The sequence below is a fragment of the Mustelus asterias genome, chromosome 14, assembly GCF_964213995.1.
Source record: "Mustelus asterias chromosome 14, sMusAst1.hap1.1, whole genome shotgun sequence".
NCBI lineage: Eukaryota > Metazoa > Chordata > Chondrichthyes > Carcharhiniformes > Triakidae > Mustelus > Mustelus asterias.
The window spans coordinates 84,957,904-84,983,600 of NC_135814.1; the positions used below are offsets into that span (position 1 = coordinate 84,957,904).

The 25,697-nt window shown below is 41.9% G+C and overlaps 1 protein-coding gene across 2 annotated transcripts in view; it reads left to right on the top strand.

Moving 5' to 3' along the window:
* LOC144503830 (diacylglycerol kinase beta-like) overlaps positions 1 to 25,697 on the top strand; it is a 559,892-nt gene that overhangs the window by 73,086 nt on the left and 461,109 nt on the right. For both annotated transcript variants that reach the window (XM_078228759.1, XM_078228758.1), the window contains exon 3: positions 19,980 to 20,145. In XM_078228759.1, coding sequence (XP_078084885.1) covers positions 19,980 to 20,145 — 166 coding nt within the window. The remainder of the gene's footprint in view (positions 1 to 19,979; positions 20,146 to 25,697) is intronic.

A 25,697-nucleotide genomic window follows, 5' to 3' on the forward strand; every position in this document is an offset into this window, starting at 1 on the left:
GAAACAGCTCATAATGTCGTGAAGAATGGTAGTTAGCCTGAGATGTGGGAGAGTTGTAGAAACCAGTAAAAGGTGACCCAAAATTTGATAAATAGTATGAGAGTAAAACTAGTCAGGAATGAAATTAAGAGCTCTTTATCCCAATGCCCAAAGCACTCATGACAAAATAATGAAGTAGCAACATAAATAAAAAAATTAATAGATTATAAGCGCTTTTACAACTATATAAAAAGGAGAGCAGCTAAAAGTGAGTGTGCGCTTGGAAGCAACGACAGGAGGAATAATAATGGGGAATGAGGAAATGGCAAAGATATTGACCGTGCATTTTGTGTTCGTCTTCACAGTAGCAGAGACAAATTGCATACCAGAAATGAAGCGTAACCAAGGTTATAATAAGAGTGAGAAACTTTAATAAGTAATATTGTCTGGACACAGTAGGCAGGAGAAAACTGGCGGAAAGGTTGAGAATCAGACGGTACCCATTTAAGGTAAATGGCAAAAGAACCAAAGGTTACATGAGGAAAAGCTTTCTCATGTAATGAGTGGTTAGGATATGAAGTTCACTACCTGGGAGTTTGATGGAGACAGGTTCAACTGTGGCATTCAAAAGGAAATTGGATAATTATCTGAAGGCAAAGAAAACTGCAAGGCTACTGTGAAAGGTCAGGGGAGTGGAGATGGAGATGAAGGGTCGAATGGCTTCATTTTGTGCTGCAGCCATTCTATGATTCCATGTTATCAGCAAAGAAAGGGTGTTTGGGAGATGAATCACCAGGAAACTGAAGGCCTACATTTTGGGGTTCTAACAGAATTTGCTGCAGAGATAGCGATTTGCTTGTTAGGAGTTAGCTATGAAATTCCCTAATTTAAAAACAATCCTAGTGGATTGGATGTTAGCAAGTGTAATGCCGCTGTTCAGCAAAACCAGTAAAGGCAAAGCAGGGACTGGCGGAAGAGTTAACCTGACATGGGTCATCGGGAAACATGGGAATCTATTATTAAGGAAGTCTTAATAATGCAATTAGAAAATCATAATATGATTAGACAGAGTCGACTTGATTTTATGAAAGGGAAATCATGTTTGACAAATTAAATGGTGTTTTGTTGAGGCTGAGATTGTTTTTTGGTCTCCCAGGGATCCCTGGGCTATGGGGGAGCAGACTGATTGAGGCAGAAGTTATGGTCATATGAATGATGGAGTAGGCTCAAGGCATTGTGTGCTCTATTCTGACTCTTATTTCTCATTATCTTTCTAGCTGTTGCAATGGGCATGTTTGTTGCTTGATGTAGTACAAATTAAGGAAGGCTTGGTTCCTGGTAGAGAACCAGACAGGTGATGGGGACAGTTAAACATAATGGAATGGGAAAGATGCTCAATATCCCCATTTCTATCAAATGACCTATGCATAGATCTTGTAAGGAGAAAGATAAAAATTGATTTTAATAGCTTCACAGTTGAAATTGCCTTTCTAGACTCTTTCAAGACTCTTCTTTTGAATGATAGTCTTTTAAGGTGAAGTTTTTTTTAAAGATGTGAATCTTTTGTGAAATATTGAACTAATTATTAGGTGTTGCCTTGAAGGAACTATAATGCTGTTTAAAAATAATGGGCAGAACTTTCTGATCATTTATATTATAGTGGGACCAGAAAATTCCACCAGTGAATGGAGATTTGGCTGAGCGCCAAATTCTTCGTCCTCACTTGCTGCAACGGCGGGACGTGAAGAGTCAAAGTTCCAGCCAATGTGAGGGTGAAATTAGAACAAGCCAGGAGAGTCTTATGTCCATTAGGTTGTCGCAGTGTCAGCCCTGGCTCAGTTGATAGCTTGCTTGCCTTTGAGTGTGTAAGTGGTAGGCTCATGTGCCAGGACTTGAGCACAAAAATCAATGTTGGCGTTCCAATGTGGTACTGAAGAAGTGCTACCCTTATGACGGTGCTGTCCTTTGGATGAAATGTTAAAATGAGACAATATTTATCCCTCAATCAGCATCACAAGAACCAGATTATCTGCTCATTATCACATTGTTGTTTGTGGGAGTTTGCTGAGCTAAATTGGCTGCCACATTTCCTACATTACGATTCTGAGTGCACTTCAAAGATATTTCATTGACTGTAAAACATTTTGGGTTGTCTGTCATGGTGTAAATGCAAGTCCTTCTGACCTTTCATTTTCATTAGTGCTGTTTTATGTGTACATAAAGAAAAGCAACAATGCATCTACTGAAGGCATTGCGTGTATAAACAAGATTTTTGCCAAATACTGTATTATTCAGGGTGAGAGTGTCCCTTGAAGAAACAAAGGGTGATGGATGCGTCATTTCTCATAAGTAAAACATAGTCCTCCTTTCCTCCCCTGGTTGGCACAAATCTGTACGGGTACAATGTAATTAATTCTGGAAAAGAATCACTTCTTTCAGCAATTTCTATTATTTTGCAAATCTTTCTATTACTGTTCAATAACCTATTTCTTCCTTCATTTCTTTCTGTCTGTCCTTCAATTCACACAACTCTGCAGAAGCAAGATATTCTAAATCAAGTAAGCATGTTACTTTTATTGCTTTTATCTTCTCTGTTTGCTGCCTACATTTTACCTTACACATTGCATGTAATCTCACAACATTTTTATGAAGTTTTACAGTTTTACTATATTGGGAATGAGTCATTGAAGCTGCTGCAAGTGGTAGAAAGACGTGACATCACCTGCATCCATATGCCTTCCTAACTCTTTAATCATTGATTTCTATTTCAGCGACAATAAGATGTTAGCACGTTTGAGTTTAATGAATGATCAGTAGAACAGCTCCACATTAGCTATTTTTCAATTATGAACTGATGTTTTGATGCAGTTTGTGCTGTTAACTCAATTGGACAAACAGAAATAACATTGAAGCCTTTACATGGATAGTAACTGCAGATGCTCAGAAAGTGAGGAAATTGTTAATGCAGGATTTGAGGATTCCTATTCAAGCTGAAAAAAATGAATGATGCATGGGTAAGAAATGCTTTTATCTTGTGTTTCATTTGTTCAATACTGAAATAGGTTTGGATTTAGTTGTACTGGTAGGGGCCTCGGACTGTGGGGCACTCCTGTCATTTCAGTGCAGGAGACTAACCAAAACCAACTACCCTTCAGGCACTCGCATGGTCCCCGTTGGGTTTTCCCCATGATTGAGAATCCCAGCGGTAGCAGTCCCACCCACCAAGGGCTTCCAGCCAATCAAAGGCTGCCAGCTCTTCTTTGCCATCAGATGGAGTAATGGCTGCTGGAGGTAATGCACCCACCAGAGTGCCAGGATCATCATGGGGGGCCCAGAACAAAAGTGAGTAAAATTGGGATGGGGATCATGTTGAGCGGGTCATAACCGAGCAGATGGTTAGCTTTTAGCACTCCCTTACTCCACCCACCCCACCCCATTCCGGCAACTTCCCTGTCCCTCGATCAGGCCTGGAGTGTCTAATTACAAGGCACCCCTCCCACCTCCAGAGGCTAAAAGCCGGCCTTCCAAGGGTGTGGAAAAAAATAATATATCCTAACACCCTGTGTTCCCATCCGCCTTCTGACCTAATCAGAGGGACGTTTTACCATGGCTGGGCAACTGACATGGAATGTCTCCTGAGATTAGGTGGGCCTGGCTGCCATTTATCCCACTGTGGCAGATTCCATTGAATCCAACCCATTAGGTGAGATTTTCTGATATCGGCAAAGGCCGATATCAGGTGCGAAAGGTGCCATTGAGGCCACCAATGGCAGTGGTGGTTTTTTTCTGTCATATAATGTGAGACTATGATGAAAAAAGAAGGAAGGCAGGAGTTGCATGTTGTATCACTGGCAGGTGGCCTCTGATTCGCCTGCCCTGCCATACAATCAGCAAATCGAAAATCCAGGCTCCATATTTAAAGGCCACTTTGGCACACAGCAAGCACACCAGGAAATAAACTTCACTCAGGAGCATCCCTGGTATCTGCCTCACATCCTCTGGCACCACCCTGGTGTCACCCTCTCCCACCTCAGTGCTGCACTCAGCTCTGAACTCCCCTGGTAGTGCTGTTCACCTGGAGAGGTGATGGCCTTGTGGCATTATCGCTATTGATCCAGAAACACGTTTAATTTTCTGGATCTGGGTTTCAATCCTGCCACGGCAGATGGTTGAATTTGAATTCAATAAAAAGTATCTGGAATTAAGAGTCTACTGATGACCATAAAGCCATTGTCGGAAAAGCCCACCTGGTTCATTAATGTCTTTTATGGAAGGAAATCTGTCATCCTTACCTGGTCTGGCCTACATTTGACTCCAGACCCATAGCAATATGGTTGACTCTCAACTGTCCTCCGAACAAGGGCAACTAGGGATGGGCATAAATGCTGGCCAGCCAGTGATGCCCATGTCCCACGAATGAATTTTTTAAAAAAGGTGTACACCTCCTGAGACCGGTTGTGCTTCATGCCGTTCTGTCATCGTGCAGCTGTGGACGGATTATTTGACATGGTAGGATGATTCCAGCCTGATAATTTATTATTTGAGGTTCTCGTCGTTGAACGGCAGGAAATGTGGTCCACCGCTGACAGGGGAGTGGGGGGAGTTGACGATCGCTTTTTCACTTTTGTTGCCAAACCCGCCCAACTCGATTGGAGAGGAAAATCCCACCCATATTCTTTTGTCTGACTGTGTTAATAATATGATGGGATCATTGAAATACTGACTAGACATAAATTAACCTGTTCATTATTTCAGAGAAAATTATGAACTGCATATGATTTGCACACATGCCGTGGGAGAATTAAGCTGCTTATGCCTGTGTTTTGAATGTGATTTATGTACTGGGCCAAAAACCGGTTAACTTTAATAATCCAAGTAATTCTATATTCAATTATGAATAAGCGCCTTGATTCTAGTTCATGCAAAGGTTAATAAAATTATCTGTGGAACAGCATGGCCAGGTTTTGTTTTGTTGCATAAGTTTTTCTGCTCACAAGTTGCGATCAGGTTCCAGTACATTCCAGTGGCTCATCACCATTTATTGATTAGTAGTTTCACATCACCATACATGTCAATATAATAAAAGCAAAATATGGCAAATCTGAAATAAAAACAGAAAATGCTGGAAAAACTCAGCAGGCCTGGCAGCACCTGTAGAGAAAGAAACAGAGTTAAAGGGCAGGATTTTCCTTAAAAAAAAATGAATAAGTGTCATAACGGTGGGAAAACTGGACGTGGTCTGGACTACAGTCATCCCACTCTTGGCCATTTTTTTGGAGAGTGGTGAGTTGCGCACCGGTTCTGGGATAGGCTGGGTCTAACCACAATTGTGAGCCCAGCTGCAAAGCGCTGAGGTGCCGCGCACTAGGGGATCCCCCTCCCTACCTCCCACAAATATCAGGATTCTTTCCCCGTCATCGGCAACCCATCCCCCTCTTCCAAACATTGATCACCAGCAGCAGCACTCCCAATGGGTCCCCCTTCATGACTCCCAATGGGTCCTCCGACATGCCCCCCCCCCCCTCCCCCCGATATGCCCCCCCCTGTGCGATCCTCCTGCGCATTCAGCCCCCACTATAACCTCCCCCCAACCATTATAGCCCTTACTCAGCCCCCACTTCCATTCAGGCACTGCCCTGACCCTGCCAGGTGGCTACTGCCCAGTCATGTACCTGACCACCCAGGGCTGAGCCCCGTGGCATGGCCATTGCACCTGGTGGAGCCCAGTAATGATTCTTGCGCCACTCCCAAGGGTTGGAGGATCCCAGGAGCTGGGACAATCCAGCGTTGAACAGGTTATGCATATTTAAGTGCTACTTTAAGTATGCTAATTGGCCTCGTGCCCTTCCTTAACATGATCTGGTTTGCACCATTAGAAAGGGACCCAGACGATTGGAAAACATTTGGCGCCGGGCGTGAAACCAATTGTTAGGCACACGGGTTATTTTCCAAGATTGGCATAAATTGTGCCAGGCATAGCAAAGCCAGAAAATCACCTCCCAGGGTTTCAAGTCCACATGACCTGAATGAGCTCTGAAGAAGTTAGTTCACCTGTTTTGCACTTCCCTTAACCTTGAACTCTGTTTTTAGCCAACTTTCACCACAGCATGGAAACAGCTTATTGCAGCTCTATATTGCACTTCTGATGAGGAACAAAAGGAACAACTGCATTCTCCTCAACCATATGCTTCCACACAGGTCAGAGGGGATCGAGCCAGCTCAAAGGAGACAAGACACACACTTCCCCACCACATTTTCTACAGATATTGCTACGGGCATTGCTGGCATCTGCAGTCTCGTGGGCCGAGACCACCACCTCACTCATCTCCTCACTCAGTTCTTTACTTCTCCCCAAAGATTGTACTGTCCTTTCTTGTTGGGAGTTAAGAGTGTTAGAAATGATTTGTGCGAAGAGGCAGGAAGGACCACATATGTGAAGGGCTAACTATGAAGCAAGGGTGCAAGAGCAAACAATAAGATGAGTGTGAGTGAGAAATTTGGCTTTCCTGTTGGGGATTTGAAGGAGTGCCTGAAGAGGAATGAATGGAGGTGTGTTGTTCAGAGGAGTGTCGTGCAGAACAATGCCGGGACAGTCAGGATTATAGGGCTTGTCATCTGAAAATGTTACAATGCTGACTTTCCTGACCCTCTTGAGGTTGTTGATCTTTGAGGTACATTGTCTCCTGGTTGAAGGGACCACCATTTTGCTTCTGACTTCCTTGGCCTCTTCAATCCATGTCTGCTTGGTTGTAAAGGCTGTACTCTTCCTCTCACCACTGGGGAGACATCACCTTCCCACAGTTCCTCAGCCCCTGCATCAGGGCCTTCAGGTAGGAGTGAGAAACCTGGGCAGTAACACCCTAGGTCTTCTCTCTCTTTCTCTGATTGCTTTAATTTCAGGAATCCCTGTCCAATTGAGCCATTCTAACACATGCTGGAACCCCTTTCATGAGAAATCCAAGTTGGATCCGAAATTGGCTCATTGACAGGAAACAAAGGTTGATGCATATTTTTGCGAATGGAAAGCGGTTTCCAGTGATGCTTCACAGGGCTCAATGTTGGGTTTCTTGCTGTTTGTGAAAAATGTTAATGATTTAGTATCAAATGTGGGAGGCATGATTGGGAAATTTGCACACAGCACAAAAATTAGCCATGTAGTTGATAGCTAAGAGGAGAGTTGTGAACTCCAAAATGATATCAATGTTTTAGTTGAATGGGTAGAGGAAGTGAGAGACATTGGGCATGCATGTCCACAGGTCCCTGAAGTCGGCAGGCCAGGTGGATATGATGACAAAGAAAGCACATGGAATGCTTTCCTTTATTGGATGAGGTGTAGAACACAAAAGCAGGGATGTAATAATGGAGCTGTATAAAATGCTGGTTAGGCCACAGTGTTGCTGCATTATGAAGGACATAATTGCGCTGGAGAGAGAGCAGAGGAGATTTACAAGAATGTTGCCAGGACTGGAAAATTACAACTATGATGAAAGATTAGATAGGCTGGGGTTGTTCTCCTTGGAACTGAGGAGGCTGAGGGGTGACATGTTTGAGGTAAGCAAGATTATGAGGGGCTTAGATGTTAACAGGGGTGTCCTGCTTTTTCCTAGAGAAGAGACCAATTTATAGATTTAAGGTGATTGGAAGGGACATGAGAAAAAACATCTTCACCCAGATGAGGATGGGTGTTTGGAATTCATTGCCTGGTTTGATGGTGATAGCAGAAACCCTCAACTCATTTAAAAGGTACCAGGATCTGCATCTGATGTGCTGTAACCTGCAAGACTACAGTTGCTGGGAGGTTGGATTGGAATGGTTCATGAACCATTTGAATCTGGTGATAAAAGTTCATTTTTTTTCTTAAGCCTGCACAGACACGATGGGCTGAATGGCCTCTTTCTGCACTGTAACTCACATGGGTGGCATGATAGCACAATGGTTACCACCGCTGCCTTACAGGGATCTGGATTCGATTCCCAGCTTGAGTCACTGTCTGTGTGAAATCTGCACGTTCTCCCCATGTCTGCGTGTGTTTGCTCCCACAATCCGAAAGACGTGCTGGTTAGGTGCATTGGCCATTCTAAATTCTCCCTCAGTGTACCCAGACAGTGTGGTAACTAGGGGATTTTCACAGTAACTTCATTGCTGTGTTAATGTAAGCCTACTTGTGACACTAATAAACTTTTAAAGGATGTGAGGCAACCTGCTTCTACTACCCTCCCAGGCATCACATCACCACCCTCTGAGTAAAAAGGTTTTTCCTCACATCCCTCCTAAACCCCCAGTCCCTCACCTTGAACCTATGTTCCCTTGTGACTGACCCTTCAACCTGCTCCTTATCCACTCTGTCCATGTCCCTCTTAATCTAGTATACCTCGATCAGGTTGCCCCTCAGTCTTCTCTGCTCCAACGAAAACAACACAAGCCTATTCAACCTCTCTTCATAACTTAAATGTTCCATCCCAGGCAGCATCCTGGTGAACCTCCTCTGCACCCCCTCCAGTGCAACCACATCCTTTTTATAATGTGGCAACCAGAATTGCACACAGCTCTCGCTGTGGCCTCACCAAAGTACTATACAACTCCAAAATGACTTCCTTGCTTTTGTAAGCTACGCCTCTGTTGATAAAAGCAAATGTCTTTTCCACCACCCTACTAATATGCCCTTCCGCCTTCAGAGACGTGGACAAACACGCCAAGGTCGCTTTGTTCCACAGAGCTTCCTCGTGTCCCACCATTCATTGAATACTTCCTTGTCAAATTATTCCTTCCAAAGTGTATCATCTCTCATTTTGCAGGGTTAAATTTTATCTGCCACTTATCTGCCCATTTGACCATTCCATCTATATCTTCTTGTAGCCCAAGACACTCTGCCTCACTGTTAACCACCCATCCAATCTTTGTGTCATCCGCAAACTTATTAATCCTACCCCCCACATAGTTATCCATGTCATTTATATAAATGACAAATAATAGGGGGCCCAACACAGATCTCTGTGGCCTATTCACCTCTGGATACTGGCTTCCAGTCACTAAAGCAGTCTTCTGTCATCACCCCCTGTCTGCTACAACTGAGCCAATTTTGAATCCACTTCATTGAATTACCCTGTATCCATGTGATTTTACCATCTTTATAAGTCTCCCATGTGGTACCTTGTCAGAGGCTTTACATCGACTGCACTACCCTCATCTACACACCTGGTCAACACCCCAAACAGAAAGGTGCCCCCCACCTCTGCCCATTACAAGTGGCAGTGTATTTCCAAATCCCTTAGTTTTATGATCCAATTCCTAGGAATTACCCAAAGCAAACTAGAGTTAGAGGGTTAGCTTATTTGTGCACACTCAAACATGGGAAGAGGGTAGAAAAGTTGTCTCAAAAGAAGGGGATAAAGAAATAAAGATCTACAGGGCAAAGACCAGAAAGAGTAGAATTCTTGTTTCGCATGAGTCCAGAATCAAAGTCCAATGGTGCATTCCTTCACAGAGGCTGGCATAACATAAGACCATAAGACATAGGTGCAGAATTAGGCCACTCGGCCCATCGAGTCTGCTCCGCCATTCAATCATGGCTGATATTTTTCTCATCCCCATTCTCCTGCCTTTTTCCCCATAACCCCTGATCCCCTTATTAATCAAGAACCTATCTATCTCCGTTTCAAAGACACTCAATGACCTGGCCTCCACAGTTTTCTGCAGCAAAGAGTTCCACGGATTCACCAGTCTCTGGCTGAAGAAATTCCTCCTCGTTTCTGTTTTAAAGGATCGTCCCTTTAGCCTGAGGTTGTGCCCTCTGGTCGTAGTTTTTCCTACAAGTGGAAACATCCTCTCCATGTCCACTCTATCCAGGCCTCGCAGTATCCTGTAAGTTTCAATAGATCCTCCCCTCATCCTTCTAAACTCCAACGAGCACAGACCCAGAGTCCTCAACCGTTCCTCACACGACAAGCTCTACATTACAGAGATCATTCTTGTGAACCTTCTCTGGACCCTTTCCAAGGCCAGCACATCCTTCCTTAGATATGGGGCCCAAAACTGCTCACAATACTTCAAATGAGGTGTGACCAGAGCCTTATACAGCCTCAGAAGTACATCCCTGCTCTTGTATTCTAGCCCTCTCGACATGAATGCTAACATTGCATTTGCCTTCCTTACTGCCAATTGCACATTAACCTTAAGAGAATCTTGAACAATGACTCCCAAGTCCCTTTGTGTTTCTGATTTTCCAAGCATTTCCCCATTTAGAAAATAGTCTATGCCTCCATTCCTCCTCCCAAAGTGCATAACCTCACACTTTTCCACATTGAATTTCATCTGCCACTTTTTTGCCCACTCTCCTAGCCTGCCCAAGTCCTTCTGCAGTCCCCCTGCTTCCTCAATACTAGTTGTCCCTCTATATATTTTTGTATCGCCTGCAAACTTAGCAACAGTGCCTTCAGTTCCATCTTCCAAATTGTTAATGTATATTGTGAAAAGTTGTGGTCCCAGCACCGACCCCTGAGGCACACTACGAGCCACCAGCTGTCATCCTGAAAAAGATCCCTTTATCCCCACTCTCTGCCTTCTGCCAGTCAGCCAATCTTCTTTCCATGCCAGGATCTTGCCCTTAACACCATGGGATCTTAACTTAGTTAACAGTCTCCTCTCCGGCACCTTGTCAAAGGCCTTCTGGAAATCTAAATAAATCATGTCCATTGGTTCTCCTTTATCTAACTCTAACAGGATGAAGACTGATGCTTGATAATTAACTTTTCCAGCAGAGATGGCTCACACTGAGATGGGCATGTGGAGATAAATTAGACTTGTAGGCAAGGATACAGAAGTTAAGAGATTCCAGGAGAGACAGTGTAGGTGGGGATGCATTCATATCTGGACAGAGCACTTTTTCTGGGCTGCTGTTTCATAGATGGAAAAGTAGCAGATTGAGCTTTGCAGCTCCACAAGATAATATAGCGTCCTCCAACTGGGAAGGTCAAGCCACATGACTTGCATCTTTCCATGTTGGCTCCAACAAAAGGCATATATTCCTTTGTCTGGGTTCCTGATAATGTTGATGTTCCAACCATTAAGAATTACAAAGTAAAGTTGCAGAGCTGTTTGTCAAAGAATGAAGAAAATTGTAACAAAGAACAGGCCCTTTGGCCCTCCAAGCCTGCGCCAACCATGCTGTCCAACTGAACTAAAACCCCCTACCCTTCCGGGGACCATATCCCTCTATTCCCATCGTATTCATGTATTTGTATTTGTCGTAGCAGACTAGTAGGGGGCGATTCTCCCAAAAGTGCTGAATTCGTGGGAAATCACGATTGCTTTTTCATTGAGAGTTCAGACTCAAATCTCCCACAGTCTGTGCAATGCAGAGGTCACAATCGTGAATATCATTAAAAGCTTGGGGTTGAGGTCTATTCACACCAGAGTCTGACGGTTCTGGGCCTCTGCACATGATGTGGAGATGCCGGCGTTGGACTGGGGTAAGCACAGTAAGAAGTCTCACAACACCAGGTTAAAGTCCAACAGGTTTATTTGGTAGCAAATACCATAAGCCTTCGGAGCTTGCTGCTCCTTCGTCAGATGGAGTGGTCTCTGTTCTCCAACAGTGCACAGACACAGAAATCAAGTTACAGAATACTAATTAGAATGCAAATCTCTACAGCCAGCTAGGTCTTAAAAGGTACAGATAATGTGCTACCTTTTAAGACCTGGCTGGCTGTAGAGATTTGCATTCTAATTAGTATTCTGTAACTTGATTTCTGTGTCTGTGCACTGTTGGAGAACAGAGACCACTCCATCTGACGAAGGAGCAGCAAGCTCCGAAAGCTTATGGTATTTGCTACCAAATAAACCTGTTGGACTTTAACCTGGTGTTGTGAGACTTCTTACTCTGCACATGCGCAGTGGCCCCGAACTGTCAGCCCGCACTTTGCTGGCCAGCTCGATCACTGGCCAGCCTGGGACCCCCAGAGTGCTGCCCCTCCAAATACCCCCCCCCCCCCCGAGACCACGGCCTGATTGTGGCCCCCACAAGCATTTCCCAGCCAGCTCCCCCCAATCCCCCTCCACCCCCCTGTCCCAGAGCACGCCAATCTCCAGCCCCCTCCCCCCAGCAGTGATGATTTCCCCCACCCCAGAAGACTCCCCATCCCACAGAAGGTCTACCCCCCACCAGACCACCCTCTCCCAGCCCACCCCGATCGCTAGCCTCCCTCCAGCCTCAACTGATCCCAATGGCAGAGTAGCAGCAGGACACCCCTGCCAATCACCCCTCGGTCTCACCCTCTTGGCATTGCCCCATGCCCATGGGCAGTGCCAGGGTGCCCATACCTGGGAGTACAGCCACCACCATCAGCCGACCTCCTGGGGGGGCCCCGATTGCCCCCCCCCCCTTCAGTCCAGCGGGGTCCCCACTAGTTCCCCGAAAGTGGGGAGCTACTCTAAACCCTGCCGGAGTGAATTTGTACTGGCGGGGTGGGAGATGCTATTGGGCCTAGAGACTTCAGTCCCGGGTCTGCTAATGACATTTAAATGACATTAAAATAAGATTAAAATTACTTACCTGCTGGTCCCGCCGGTTTCCAGTGTGATCCCGACCGCGCCAGATATCTGGCGCTGGGAGATGCACGCACATCAGGAACACACGCGCGAATCCCGCGAATCAGCGTGCATGTGATTCTCCCGGCCTGTTGCGCTAAAACACTAGCACGTCTGAATGGGAGAATTGCCCCCGTAGTCTCCAATGGCCAGACCTTCCTTTTGAAATGTAGTTCCCTTTGAATTTGCTCTTTGCAGTCCACAGGGTCATTAGTAGATCTTCAGGGAAACCAAGGCACATGTTTCTTCAATAGAGTTGGATTAGCTCATTTTACTGAGCTCAGAGACAGACATGGTTTTAGTCATTTTAAAATGGGTCATTATCCAGTTTTAAAGTTTTAGGAAGTAGCCATGATGATATAATTATATATCTGTTAAACTAGATTTCGACTTTCATGAAGATTTATTTCTTGTTAATCACAGTTTACTTGTTATAAGTCGTATGTGTCTTAGTTTTCAACGTAACCTGTAACTAGAGTATAATCATGTTCACTTTTTACCTGACCTTGCAATGGACAACCTAGGCTAGTCAATGGGCCACATGAGTAGCCCTCGTTCACCCCAGTGAGCAACACAATTGAAATTAGGCTTGTTCAATACCCATCACTCCATGAATAAGATTAAATACATTTAATACACACCAAATATTTCATAGTGAGTTATAGAAAATAATTCATTTTTTATTAATAGAACTATCATCAACTTCAAATGGTAAAAACAAAAGAAATATTTACATTTTGAATAGAGTGTGTGCACAGCTCTCGCAGCCAGTATTGTGTGTAATCAGCATGCATCTCACTTCACTTGCCCGTGCTTTACATGCACATTACTTCAGTTATACCAAGAGGAAATAAACTACACGAACAGAAATCAATGGAATGTGGCAACCCTGTGTGTGGGCAACAGTCAACAAAATGTTTCGTGACCCAGGTGGGCTGCATGTGGCCCATGGATTTGTCATAATGAAGCTTAATTTGTCATATTTAATATAAGTTTGCTCCATAAGGTGTATAACTGAAATGGAAGTAACCTTCCAGGTTGGCTCTTGACATTTACTGATTAGTTGGTGTCAGCTGGAGTGGAGTTGCTGTAAAATCAGTGTTTAATTGGACAGCGAGGCAAAGTAAACTAGGTTTCCGCCTCCTCATTATTATTCAGTCAACCTGAGTCGGAATTGTGAGAGGACGAACATCAGACAAAAGCAAGCTTTGGTTTTCAGACATAAAAATGGTTCATTATTGACTTTCTAGAGTGTTATTGCCATTCATGAATTGTACCCCAGATGAGTCATAAACTTCAAGAGAAGAAACAAAATCAAAGAAGTAATTTTAACGATGTATGCAGGAAATGCTGTGTATGTACAGGTGTAGTGCATCGAATCCGGCAGCCTCGGAACCGAATCCATGCTGGATTTCAGATCTTGTCAGTTTCACAGAATTGCTGCAACATAGAAGAAAGCCATTCGATCATTATCTTAATTCAATCAATACTCAAAAACAATCGAGTGAATATGTTTCTTGTTATTCAAGTTTGAAGAAAGAATGCACGGTAGTGAAGAAATAACATTTGGAAAATATTAAACAGTAAGGTTGATGGGTCGGAGTGGGCAGGTCAGGCCAAACAGGGTCATGTGGGGTCAAAGGTCATCAAGGTGCAGGAAAAGACCACACAAAGCTGATAAATAGTCTGGCATGTCATGCAGCACCTAGTATGATATTCTACTTATTTAATACGCCTATAATTGATGCATGGCTGCTTACACAAATGTCTCCTTTTAGTACTACTGCTCCAGTTGTCAGATAGTCAGATTTGAGACGCTTCCCGTAGAAACACAAAAACGCGCAAGATATAGAAGCAGGTGTAGGCCACCAGGTCCTTCAAGCCTGCCCTGCCATTCAATACGATCATAGCTGATCTATGCCAGTTTCATCTCCTTTTCTGTGCCATTTCCCCATAGCTCTCTATTCGTCGATCTATCAAATATTTATCCACCTCTGCTTTGAATACTTATAATGATCCAGCCTGCACTACCCTTTGGGGCAGAGAATTCCCGAGATTCACCATCCTCTGCGAGAAAGAAATTCTACGCACCTCAGTTTTAAATTATATTAGAACATTGAACATAGAAAAGCTACAGCACAAACAGGCCCTTCGGCCCACAAGTTGCGCCAAACAATTTCCTTACCTTCTAGGCTCATCTATAACCCTGTATCTTACTAACCTCCACGAACCTATCCAAAAGTCTCTTAAAAGACTCAATCGAATCCGCTTCCACCACCACTAACGTCAGCCAATTCCACGCACCCACCACCCTCTGAGTGAAAAACTGACCCCTAACATCTCTTCTATACCTACTCCCCAGCACCCTAAACCTGTGGCCTCTCGTGACAACCATTTCAACCCTGGGTAAAAGCCTCTGAGAATCCACTCTATCAATACCTCTCAACATCTTATACACCTCTATCAGGTCACCTCTCATCCTTCGCCTCTCCAAGGAGAATAGACCTAGCTCTCTCAACCTATCCTCATCCTGGCAACATCCTCGTAAATCTCCTCTGCACCTGTTCTATGGCTTCCACATCCTTTCTGTAATGAGGCGACCAGAACTGGGCACAGTACTCTAAGTGGGGTCTGACCAGGGTCCTATACAGCTGCAGCATTATCTCCCGATTTCTAAACTCAATTCCTCTATTGATGAAGGCCAGTATTCCATACGCCTTCTTAACCACAGCCTCTATCTGCGACGCCGCTTTGAGCGTCCTATGAACGCGGACCCCAAAATCCCACTGTTCTTCCACACTGCCAAGCGTCTTACCCTTAATATTATATTCTTCCATCCTATTCAACCTGCCAAAATGAACCACCACACACTTATCTGGGTTGAAGTTATATTATGACATATACACTTGTGTATCTTTGTTTTTCACAGATTTTAATTGCAAGTGGGTGCTTTTGAAGGTAACCTCAGATACTGGGATTAATCTATGATTTCAACTAAAGTAAAAACTTACTTGAACTGCAATATTATTAGCTTTGATTTCACAGTGGTATGCATTATAAAGGAGTATCCTGCATTAATAGCAAGCTAAATAAGTAATCAGATGGAAAATAATGTGGGAAAATATTGTTTTCCACTTCAGTAGGAAAAACAAATGTGGCGTATTTCTTAAATGGTGAGATTGGGAAGTGTTGATGTCTGAGGGGACTTGAGTGTCTTTGCTCATGAGTCACCCAAAGTTAACATGCAGGAACAGCAAGCAATCAGGAAGGCAAGTTTTATGTTGACCTTTATCCCTAGAGAACTTGAGTACAGGAGTAAAAAAGTCTTGCTGTGATTGTAGAGAGCCTTGGAGAGATTGCGCCTGGAGCACCATATACAGCTTTGGTTTCTTTACCTAAGGAAGGATTTATTAGAGGGAGTGCAATGAAGGTTCACTAAATTAATTCCTGAGATGGCAGGATTGTCCTATGAGGAGAGATTGAGGAGACTGTGCCTATGTTCTTCAGAGTTTAGGTGATCTTTTTGAAACATACAGCGTTCTTACAAGACTTGATAGCTTAGTTGCTATGTTCCTAGGTAATGTTAAAAAGAGCTATGTTCCTAGGTAATGTTAAAAAGAGGCTTAAAATTGCATTGAAAGATTGTGAGAATGATATAGACCGCAATTCTCCGGCCTCTCTCACTCCGGTAGAACGTAGAATTTAGCCCATAGCGTCTTAAGATTGTGCTGTTGTTTTCCAGTCTCGTACGTGATTTAAAAAAAATATATATGTACAATTTTGAATGTATTCTTTGGAATGCTTTTAGTTTGAAGTTTTGGCATCATAGTATATTTATAACTTGCAGATTCAGAGTGTTACATGCATTTTATAAGCATTACTTTCAAATGTTAATGCTCATCACTGAGGGATTTAAGGTGGTTTATTTACTTTTTTGCATACAGTGCAGCTTCCCAATGAGCAATTTAAATCAATTACAGCAGGAAATTTGTATTAGAACAGCTCTATCATGTTAAAATTAAGATCTGTACAGAGGTGTAATTAGCTAATGGACTCTTGTGATATTAATGCTGCCTTGATACAAAGTGACTAACCAGAAGAATTAATAATCAATGCCTGACCCATAGCTTTATTCGTCATTTTCAGTACCTATTCCTTCTGTCATTTGTGTCATGCAAGCTGCAACTTGGAGTATATTTTGTCACTACATACATCATTAATTTTATGATAATAACTACATTTCTCTCTTAAATGCATTGTAAATACAATTGTGGTTTGTTCATACAAAAATATTGAGCATCACAGTAATTCAAGCCCCATGAGTAGGAACATTTACAATCAGGTTTTTTGTTGTCCATTACAACATCTAAATATTTTTGTGGAAGCAGCATGTGGACTAAAACGGATGTCAAAAACTTGTGGCGCAGGAAAAGGATTTTTTTAAATTCATAACTTTCATTTGTTACTCAACTTGTAATTGTTTAGCTCCTAATATATATGTCGTTTGGTAATATGGAACTTGAGTATTGCTGAAAAAAAGATTTTTTGTCAAAGCTTTTTGTCTTGCACCCAACAAGACATTTCACAAGAATACAAATCCAAGGGACGACAGATTTATACTGCATGAGAAGAGAGTGCTGATTGGTTGATAAGTGGAATCTGTGGTGGAGGCATTGCTGTGGAGGAGGCACCAGTTGCTGGTGACTGATAGTAAACTGTCAAGTGGTACATCCACAGCTGATACTGCTGAGCAAGGCAGACCCCAGAGTGAAGTCTTTCTTGCTAATCATAAACCGTATTTTCATTAAGAAAATGAGGGGGTAGAGCTACTTTCCTCAAAAGCATAGGACTCTAGAAACACCTTTAGAATTCTAAAAATTAGAAGATTTATTTAAAAAAAATAAACTTAAGCTACAAGATAAAAGTTGTACAGTTAAAAAAATCTTACAGAGCCACCCCCCTAAAAAAAAAATACTTGGTCAAAAGTAAACAATTAAACTATCTTTTCGGCACTAACCTCTATTAGATTCTAATCACGATAATCCGGGAAATACTAAAATACAACAAAAGTGAAGGAATTGTTGTCACTTTAATGAAGGTACACCTCACAACTTCTCAGACATTTCCACCTTGATGGAGAATTCCAAAAGTAGGTTCAGAAACAAACTGTTTCCTTAAACAAACTCTCCAGGCTTAACACTGAGTGGATGCCTCCAATTCAGAACTGAAAACAGAAGCTCCTCAGCATTCCACACAAAGGAGCTGGTCTTCAAAGGTTCTCCCCCCCACTGCAACTCAAAATCTTTTTCCCCTTTCACCTCAAGTTTCATTGTCTTTAAACACTCTTTTGAATTCAACTTCCCCAAATTTAATCTTTCATGGTTTTTTTCTATTTTGACTCTAATTTTGGTTCAATAAATTTAATATATCTTTAATTTAATGTATTCACAGAATCCCTGTAAGATGCAAATGTTCCTTATCATCTCTGAACTCCCTTCTGAAATTTAACAGCTGAAGAAACAATTTCCTCACTTACCTTTCAATGCAAATTTAGATCCAACTGTTTGCTTGTTAGTCTGAAGCAGTTGAGGTCCAAATGTCCAGGTTTGGGTTGACGCTGACGAGCAACATTTGCGCAACACAAGTGCCAGTCAATGGTCATCTCGAACAGAGAGAATCTAGCCATCGCACTTTGATATTTAATGGCATTACCATTGCTGAATCCCTCATTATTAACATCCTGTGAGTTATCATTTACAAAAAATTGAACTGAACTAGCCATATAAATGCTGTGGTTACAAGATCCAATCAGAGTTAGGAATCCTACAGCACTTAACTCATCCCTTGACTATCCAAAGCCTGTCCACCATCTACATAGCACAAATCAGGAATGTGGTAGAATACTCTCCTCTTGCCTGGATGAGTGCAGCTCCAACAACATTCAGGAGATTAACAACATCCAAAACAAAGCAACCTGCTTGATTGGTACCACTTCCACAAATATTCACTCCCTCCACCACTGACAAGCAGCGGCAGCAGTGTGTGCCATCTGCAAAATGCACTGCAGGAACTAATCGGGGCTCCTTAAGCAACGCCTTCCAATCCCAAGACTCCTGGCATCTAGAAGGACAAGGGCAGTGGACACATGGGAATACCAGCAAATAAAAGTTCTCCTTCAGGCTACTCCCCATCCAGACTTGGAAATATATTGCCGTTCTTTCATTGGTGCTGGCTTAGAATCCTGCAACTCACTCCCTAGCAGCCCTATGCATGTCCATACACTAGAGGGACTACAGCAGTTCAAGAAGGCAGCTTACCACTATCTTCTTGATGGAAATTTGGTATGGATAATAAATGCTAGCCTAACTAGAGACACCCATATGCCATAAATGAATTTTAAAAAACACAAACTCACCATAACCTTTCATTACAAATCCACAAACCAAACACTTTTAAGCTTTCATCTCTTAGACCTAACAGACAGACTGTCTCTAGGAAACTTCCCCCTGTTTAATTAAATTAACCCTGGTGTCACACACACATGCATATGGTTTTCTTTAACTCAAAAATATAAAAATATGCATGTCTCATCACACAAGCAATGTTTAAAATTCAAACCAGGCATTTTGACTAATTGAGCTAGGCGCTGCCCTGAGGAACGGACCAGCAAATGGCTGTCATCTATTTTGTGCAGCTGAAACAGATGCAATGTGTGTACATGTTCTTTCTGTCCGCAATGAACCGGGCCCTGTGTATCAATACATGTAGCTTCCAGCATGTACAAATGCACCACATGCAAGCCCTACTGATTATCTTAAATTGGTTGTCAGGACAATTGTTAGTACACTGATTATTTAGCAAATGTTGTCCAGTCACACAATCACATCTGATGTTGAGCACTGTGTTTTGAATTTTGCGAGCACAGCTGGTTGGGTATGGTCTATATCTTGCCTGTTGTGAACAGCAGAAGGGACATGTTTTGATACGATCCACCAATCTTTGAGAATAACCAAAGATATCAAGAACATGTACACACATTGAACCTGTTTCAGGCAAACAGAATAACTGGCAGACGTTTTCTGGTTCATTCCTCAGGACAATGGCATGACAAATCAAAGTCGGGCTGCCTGGTTTAAATTTTTTAAAACGTTTAACAATCGCCATCAACTGCTGCATTCTCCATGGCAATGCCTCCACCAATCAGTGTCCACTTGCCAACCAATCAACACTCTTTTCTCATAGAATATAAATTCCTTGTCTCCTTTGGATTTGTATTCTTGCAAAATGTCCCAATGAATGCAAGATGAAAAGGTTCAACAAAAAAGTTTTTTCTTTAGCGATACATACATATGTTATTGAATAAATTGTTGGCATTATATGCTCTTTGTTTCAATCAATGTTTTCCTTGTCACCAGCCTATAGATTATGAAGGCTTCAAATTATTCATGAAGACATATCTGGAGGTGGAGATCCCAGAGGAGCTCTGTCAACACTTATTCATGTCTTTTAAAAGGAAGACATGCCAAAATTCACCAGAATCCCAGAGGCAAGGCTCAAGCAATTCACAGTTTAATCTGTTGGGTAAGGATCAAGTTAATATGGTATCACTTTGACATTCAAATGGCTAGGTTTTGTTTTTCTGAAAAACAGGACCCTAATGCAGTTCTCCCAAATAGGGTGATTTAGCTAGTGGATTGCAGGAATATGGGAAACCTAATGCCTGCAAATGTAGGAAATGTTTTGGTTAATGATCCTATTATTCTGTTTTTGGTCATGGTTTAACACTATGCAATACAGTGTGCTTTGTAAAACAAAGTTAATGTTTATTCGAAATGTTTAATTTAGCAACCAAACTGCTGAGAATGTAATGATCTGTATATGTTCAGAAGTAACTGATGATCAATGCAATTCATCAATGCACTGGTACATGAAAAATTGTCGTAGTGTGTTGAACTATCTCATAATGCTCACTGCAGCATTCTGTCTCTCAAATGGTTACAGTAAAGGGTATTAGAGCCTGACCATCTCTGTGTTATAGGCAGTCGTGTTCTCCCTTTATCCTAGGAGGAATCTTTCACAATTAAAGGAGACTTTAGCTAGAAAAACAACTAATAGCATGAATGAAGAATGGTTTTTTATGAAAGGGCATTGTGATTTAATATTTCTAGCACAAGTGTGGAATTGTATTTGTTAGGGTCAGAGCACTTATTTGGCAGACCTCCCGTTTGTTTGATGTTACCACATAAGAAAGATTGACCTGGTTATTTCTGCACTGTGACCGTGACAATAATTCTATTTTGATTTATTATTTGGCTGCAAAGATGCTGTTTCAGACCATTTCTTTTATCAGTCAATGAAATAAAAGTTGCTTACATTTACAAAATGTGTACTGTATTTGGGAGGATCAAAGGAAAAGGTCAGTGAAATGTTTTGAAATTCGAAAAAAGAAAGGAAAAGTAGTTCAACTCAGACCTGATGATGAAACAGTAATATCAAAGTTAAACTGATAACAAATGACGAAAAGGAATGAATAAAAATAGATGGAGAAAAGGAAGGGAGAGAAAATGGAATGGGGGCAGTCACTTGGGATTTAATAACTGCGTGGAGGACTCGGGTAGAAAAGGTAGTTTAAAGAACGGTTTGAAAACAAATAAAAGGGAAGAGAGTAATTGTGCTCCAGACACTACAAGTAAAGGAAAAACTAAACAAGTACAGTAATTAAACTAAGAAAGAGAAATAAGAACTGTATGAGTAAACATTAGGTCAGGAAGACAGGTTAAGGTGTTTAACCCAGTTAACTCCCAGTTAAATTGGAATGTATTGCAGGCAGAAATTCAACTTGAAGTGTATGACATGGTGGCCAATACTGAGCCCTGGCTGCAGAATGGTCAGGGCTGGGACCGAATTTACCATGGTTATAAAGTCTACAACAAAGAAAGGACAATTGGAGAGGAGGAGGAAACTTTGGTGATTAAGGATAGATCATATCCATGCGGATTTCAAGAGAGGATATAATTAGAGATATGCAGGGAAATTAAAGAATAGGAAAACTTGTTGTGGGAGTTGGTGCACAGACCCCCTGGAAGCAGCTGTGAAGTGAGAGTTTGCATCCCAGCAGAAATTAGACAAACATAAAGCAACGGCAGAGTGATTTTAATGGGTAATTTTAACTTTCATATCGGACAAACTAGCGAACAATTGTCATTTGAATTTCTTGAGCATGTCTGAGAGAGTTTTCTGCAATAGTATGTTTAGCAATAGAACTAACAAGAGGGCATATCATATTAGACTGAGAAGTGAGCCAGATTTAGTTAACAGCTTATTAGTGTTAGAATGTTTATCTAATGGTATTAATTATACATTTTACTCACAACTCTGAGTGAAGAGGTTCTTCCCCATTTGAATGGCTTGCCCCTTATTCTTAGACTGTGACCTCTAGTTCTGGACTTCCCCAACATCAGGAACATTCTTCCCGCATCTAGCCTGCCCAGTCCCATCAGGATTTTATATGTTTCTATGCTATCCTCTCTTATACTTCTAAATTCCAGTGAGTACAAGCCCAATGTCACTTTTGGTTACCGTAATCGCATATGTTTGAGTATAACAGGGGTGCATTGAAAATGTACAAAACTATTAGGTTCAGGAGCTTATATTTGGGGAGCAATCTGCTAATTCAAAATAAGTTGGTAACAGGTTGTACCAATATAGGGAGTCACAGATGTTCGGCTTTAAAATGTTGAATTATCAACAGATGACAAGAAGATTCATTAATGGAAGGATACATAAACATTGAGGGTTGTTGGCAGCCAGTTAGTCAGTAGTCTCATTGGCCTGGTAGCTCAATTAACAAGATTCATCATATGTCATCTGTAATTCCACGATGAAAGTCTTGCTTATTAATGAGAAATATCAGCATAAATGAGTGGGTAAAGACATGTATGTTTCAAAATGTGTCTAGCCTGCTGTTGAGCATTGTCAGATTCATAGCTGCTGCGTGTTTAACTACCTGAGCTCCCCCTGATAAAATGGGGCCCTAATGAAGGACAAAACCGCTTCCAAGATGGAGTGGGGTGAAAACAAATTCATTCGATAAAATGACTGAAGTTTCTGATAATCAATGTACATGTGCATTAATAGTTGGTTAATCAATTATGTTTTGCTAGTGATATGGATGACATTGTAGCTGCATTGCAAAAGCTGCTGTTACTGAGACACTTGTGGGGTGAAATTGGTGATGATGCAAAATTGGCAAATAGTGAATTGACAGCCTTGTTTACACCAGTTTGATTGTCTTTTCCATTGTTTTTTACGAGTAATTGTTCATGTTTTGTAGAAGATTCCTACCCTCGTAACACTTGATAATTCTTCCACCTGCCTAGCCCTGCTCTCAGCACTGATTGGTGCCAGGTTATTTTTCACCTTTGAATCAAATTTGGGCATTTTATCACATTAGAAGTACCATTTATGTTATGTTATTGTGTTAGTAATATCTGATCAGATATGTCTGATCAATATTTTAATAAGGCAATTATTCATTTTTGACCTTATAAACCTGCTATGAAAATCAACAATATTACATCTAACCAAATCTAGAATTGCCTAAGTTCTTTGTGTGGAAGCTTTTCTACAATGATAAATTATAGCTTTGTGCTTTATTTTTTGGTCTTCTGATCTTCAAACTAATATTTTCTGAATTTGGTGGAAAAGAATAGGTAAAATCACCTGTAGTCAATATGTCCTTTATCAGGTTAAAAAAAGACAAAACATCTGTAGTCTGAAAACTTCTTGGTCTTGGAAAGAAATACTTATAAGTAAATCTTGAGAACTTGCAAAGCATAATGTAAAATTCGATGAGCATGATCAGCTGCATTCAGAGCATCTTGTCCCTATGGGTCCTGACAGCACAAGTTGGGGGAAGTTCAAGGAGTATTCTATATTGATGCTGCCTTGCAGTATGCAGCTAATACAAAGTGTTCTCTGCACAAAATCGCTTTCAGTGCGTCATGCAGGTTTACACTATGCTGAATTTAACTTCATATTTGATAACATAATTTGGGAACATACTTTTAAAGGTTATATTGAGTTTAAAATTAGAGCTTGCTATATTTTAACATGCTGTCTACAAAGAGATGGAAATAAGCAAGTCCTCATTTTAAGATGTCCCAACTTAAGTTGTTTTGTTTTAACATTGTTTTTGTTTTAGAAACACTTTCCCCAATTTAAATCATGACTACTGCTTCAGAGTCATTTTGCATCACCAGCTTTCTCCTGTCATCATCGCCAATCTTTATTACTGCTTATCTTCATTGGTAATCATTACTGGTTATTTTTTTATTCATTGGATATGGGTGTTGCTGAGTGGGCCAGCATTTGTTGCCCATCCCTAATTGCCCTCAAACTGAGTGGCTTGTTAGACCATTTCAGAGGGCATTTAAGAGTCAATCACATTGCTGTGGACCTGGAGTCAAATGTAGACCATAACCGTTAAGGATGGCAGATTATCTTTCCTAAAGGACATTAGTGAACCAGATTGGCAATGGTTTCATGTTCATCATTCGACTTTTAATTCCAGATTTTTAGTGAATTCAAATGTCACTATCTGCCGTGATGTGATTCGAACCTGGGTCCCCAGAGCATTACCTGGGTCTCTGGATTATTAGACCACCCCCTCCCTTTCATTGGCTCCTTTCCTGTAACATCGGGTCCTGTGACCCAATCTGCGCCATTGCTAAGGAGACTGTTTTACTGTTCTCAAGGAAAGATCGATTTTTTTTAAACCTAGAGGCACCCAAAGCAGTTATTTTCAAGCAGAAAGCTGGATTTAAATTTTCTTTAAATTTTGGAGGTTCAGGAGTGCCTGCTGTGGGTGAGAATTTTAAAGTACATTTAACCATGAGCTGGAAATCCCCAGTAAGTGCTGGTAGTGTGCCTGTGGCTGCAAAGAAAGCAAGAAAAGCCATCAGCCTGGAAGTGAAATTGGATGTTTTCAAACATCCTGAGGCTAGTGAGTGTTATCTAATTTGTATTTATACAGGATTCCTTTTTGCTTTAAATTATTAAAATTTAAATTTAATCAGAATGATGCAGGCATAGTGTGCGGTATTTGTACATTGTTTTTCTCGGGTGAGAATTGTGCGACAGAACCTAACTCCAGCTTTAACATTGACTCTTATGGGAACCCATGATTTGCATTAGGTTTTTTTCACTTAAAGTGGCAATTCCAGGAACGCAACCACAACCCGGGTTCAAATGCCACCATGGCAAATGGTGAAAGTTAATTTCAATGAACATCCGGATTTAAAAGTCTTAATGATGACCATGAAACCATGGCCGATTGTTGTAAAATCCCATCTGGTTCACTGATGTCGTTTAGGGAAGGAAATCTGCCATCCTCAGTCTGGCTTGTATGTGACACTAGACCCATAGCAACGTGGTTGGCTCTCAATTGCCCTCTAAAATTGCCCAGCCAGCATCACCCACATCCCGTAATTGAATTTAAAATAAATCTCAGTCTGCGGAAGACACCCTCTCCACTGTTGACTGGAAGATCTGGGCCATTGTATCTTAATCACCTGTCAAAGCATCAGCTGGGTGAAGGTGTAGTCTCACCAAGGCCCTGTATAATTGCAACGAGACATCCCTGCTCCTGTACTCGAATCCTTTCGCTATGTAGACCAATATACCATTTGCCTTCTTTACCGCCTGCTGCACCTGCATGCTTATCTTCAGTGACTGGTGTACAAGGATACCTATGTCTAGCTGCGCATTCCCCTCTCTCAATCTATAGCCATTCAGATAATAATCTGCCTTTCTGTTTCTGCTACCAAAGTGGATGACTTCATAATTATCCACATAGTACTGTGTCTGCCATGCATTTGCCCACTCTCTCAACTTGTCCAAGTAACACTGAAGCATCTCTGCATCCTCCTCACAGCTCACCCTTACAACCAGCGTTGTGTCATCTGCAAATTTGTAGATATTATGGGCGGAGAAGTGGCAGATGGACTTCAACCCAGATAAATGCGTCGTGGTCCATTTTGGCAGGTCAAATGGGATGAAGGAGTACAATATAAAGGGAAAGACTCTTAGTACGGTAGAGGATCTGAAGGACCTTGGGGTCCGGGTCCATAGGA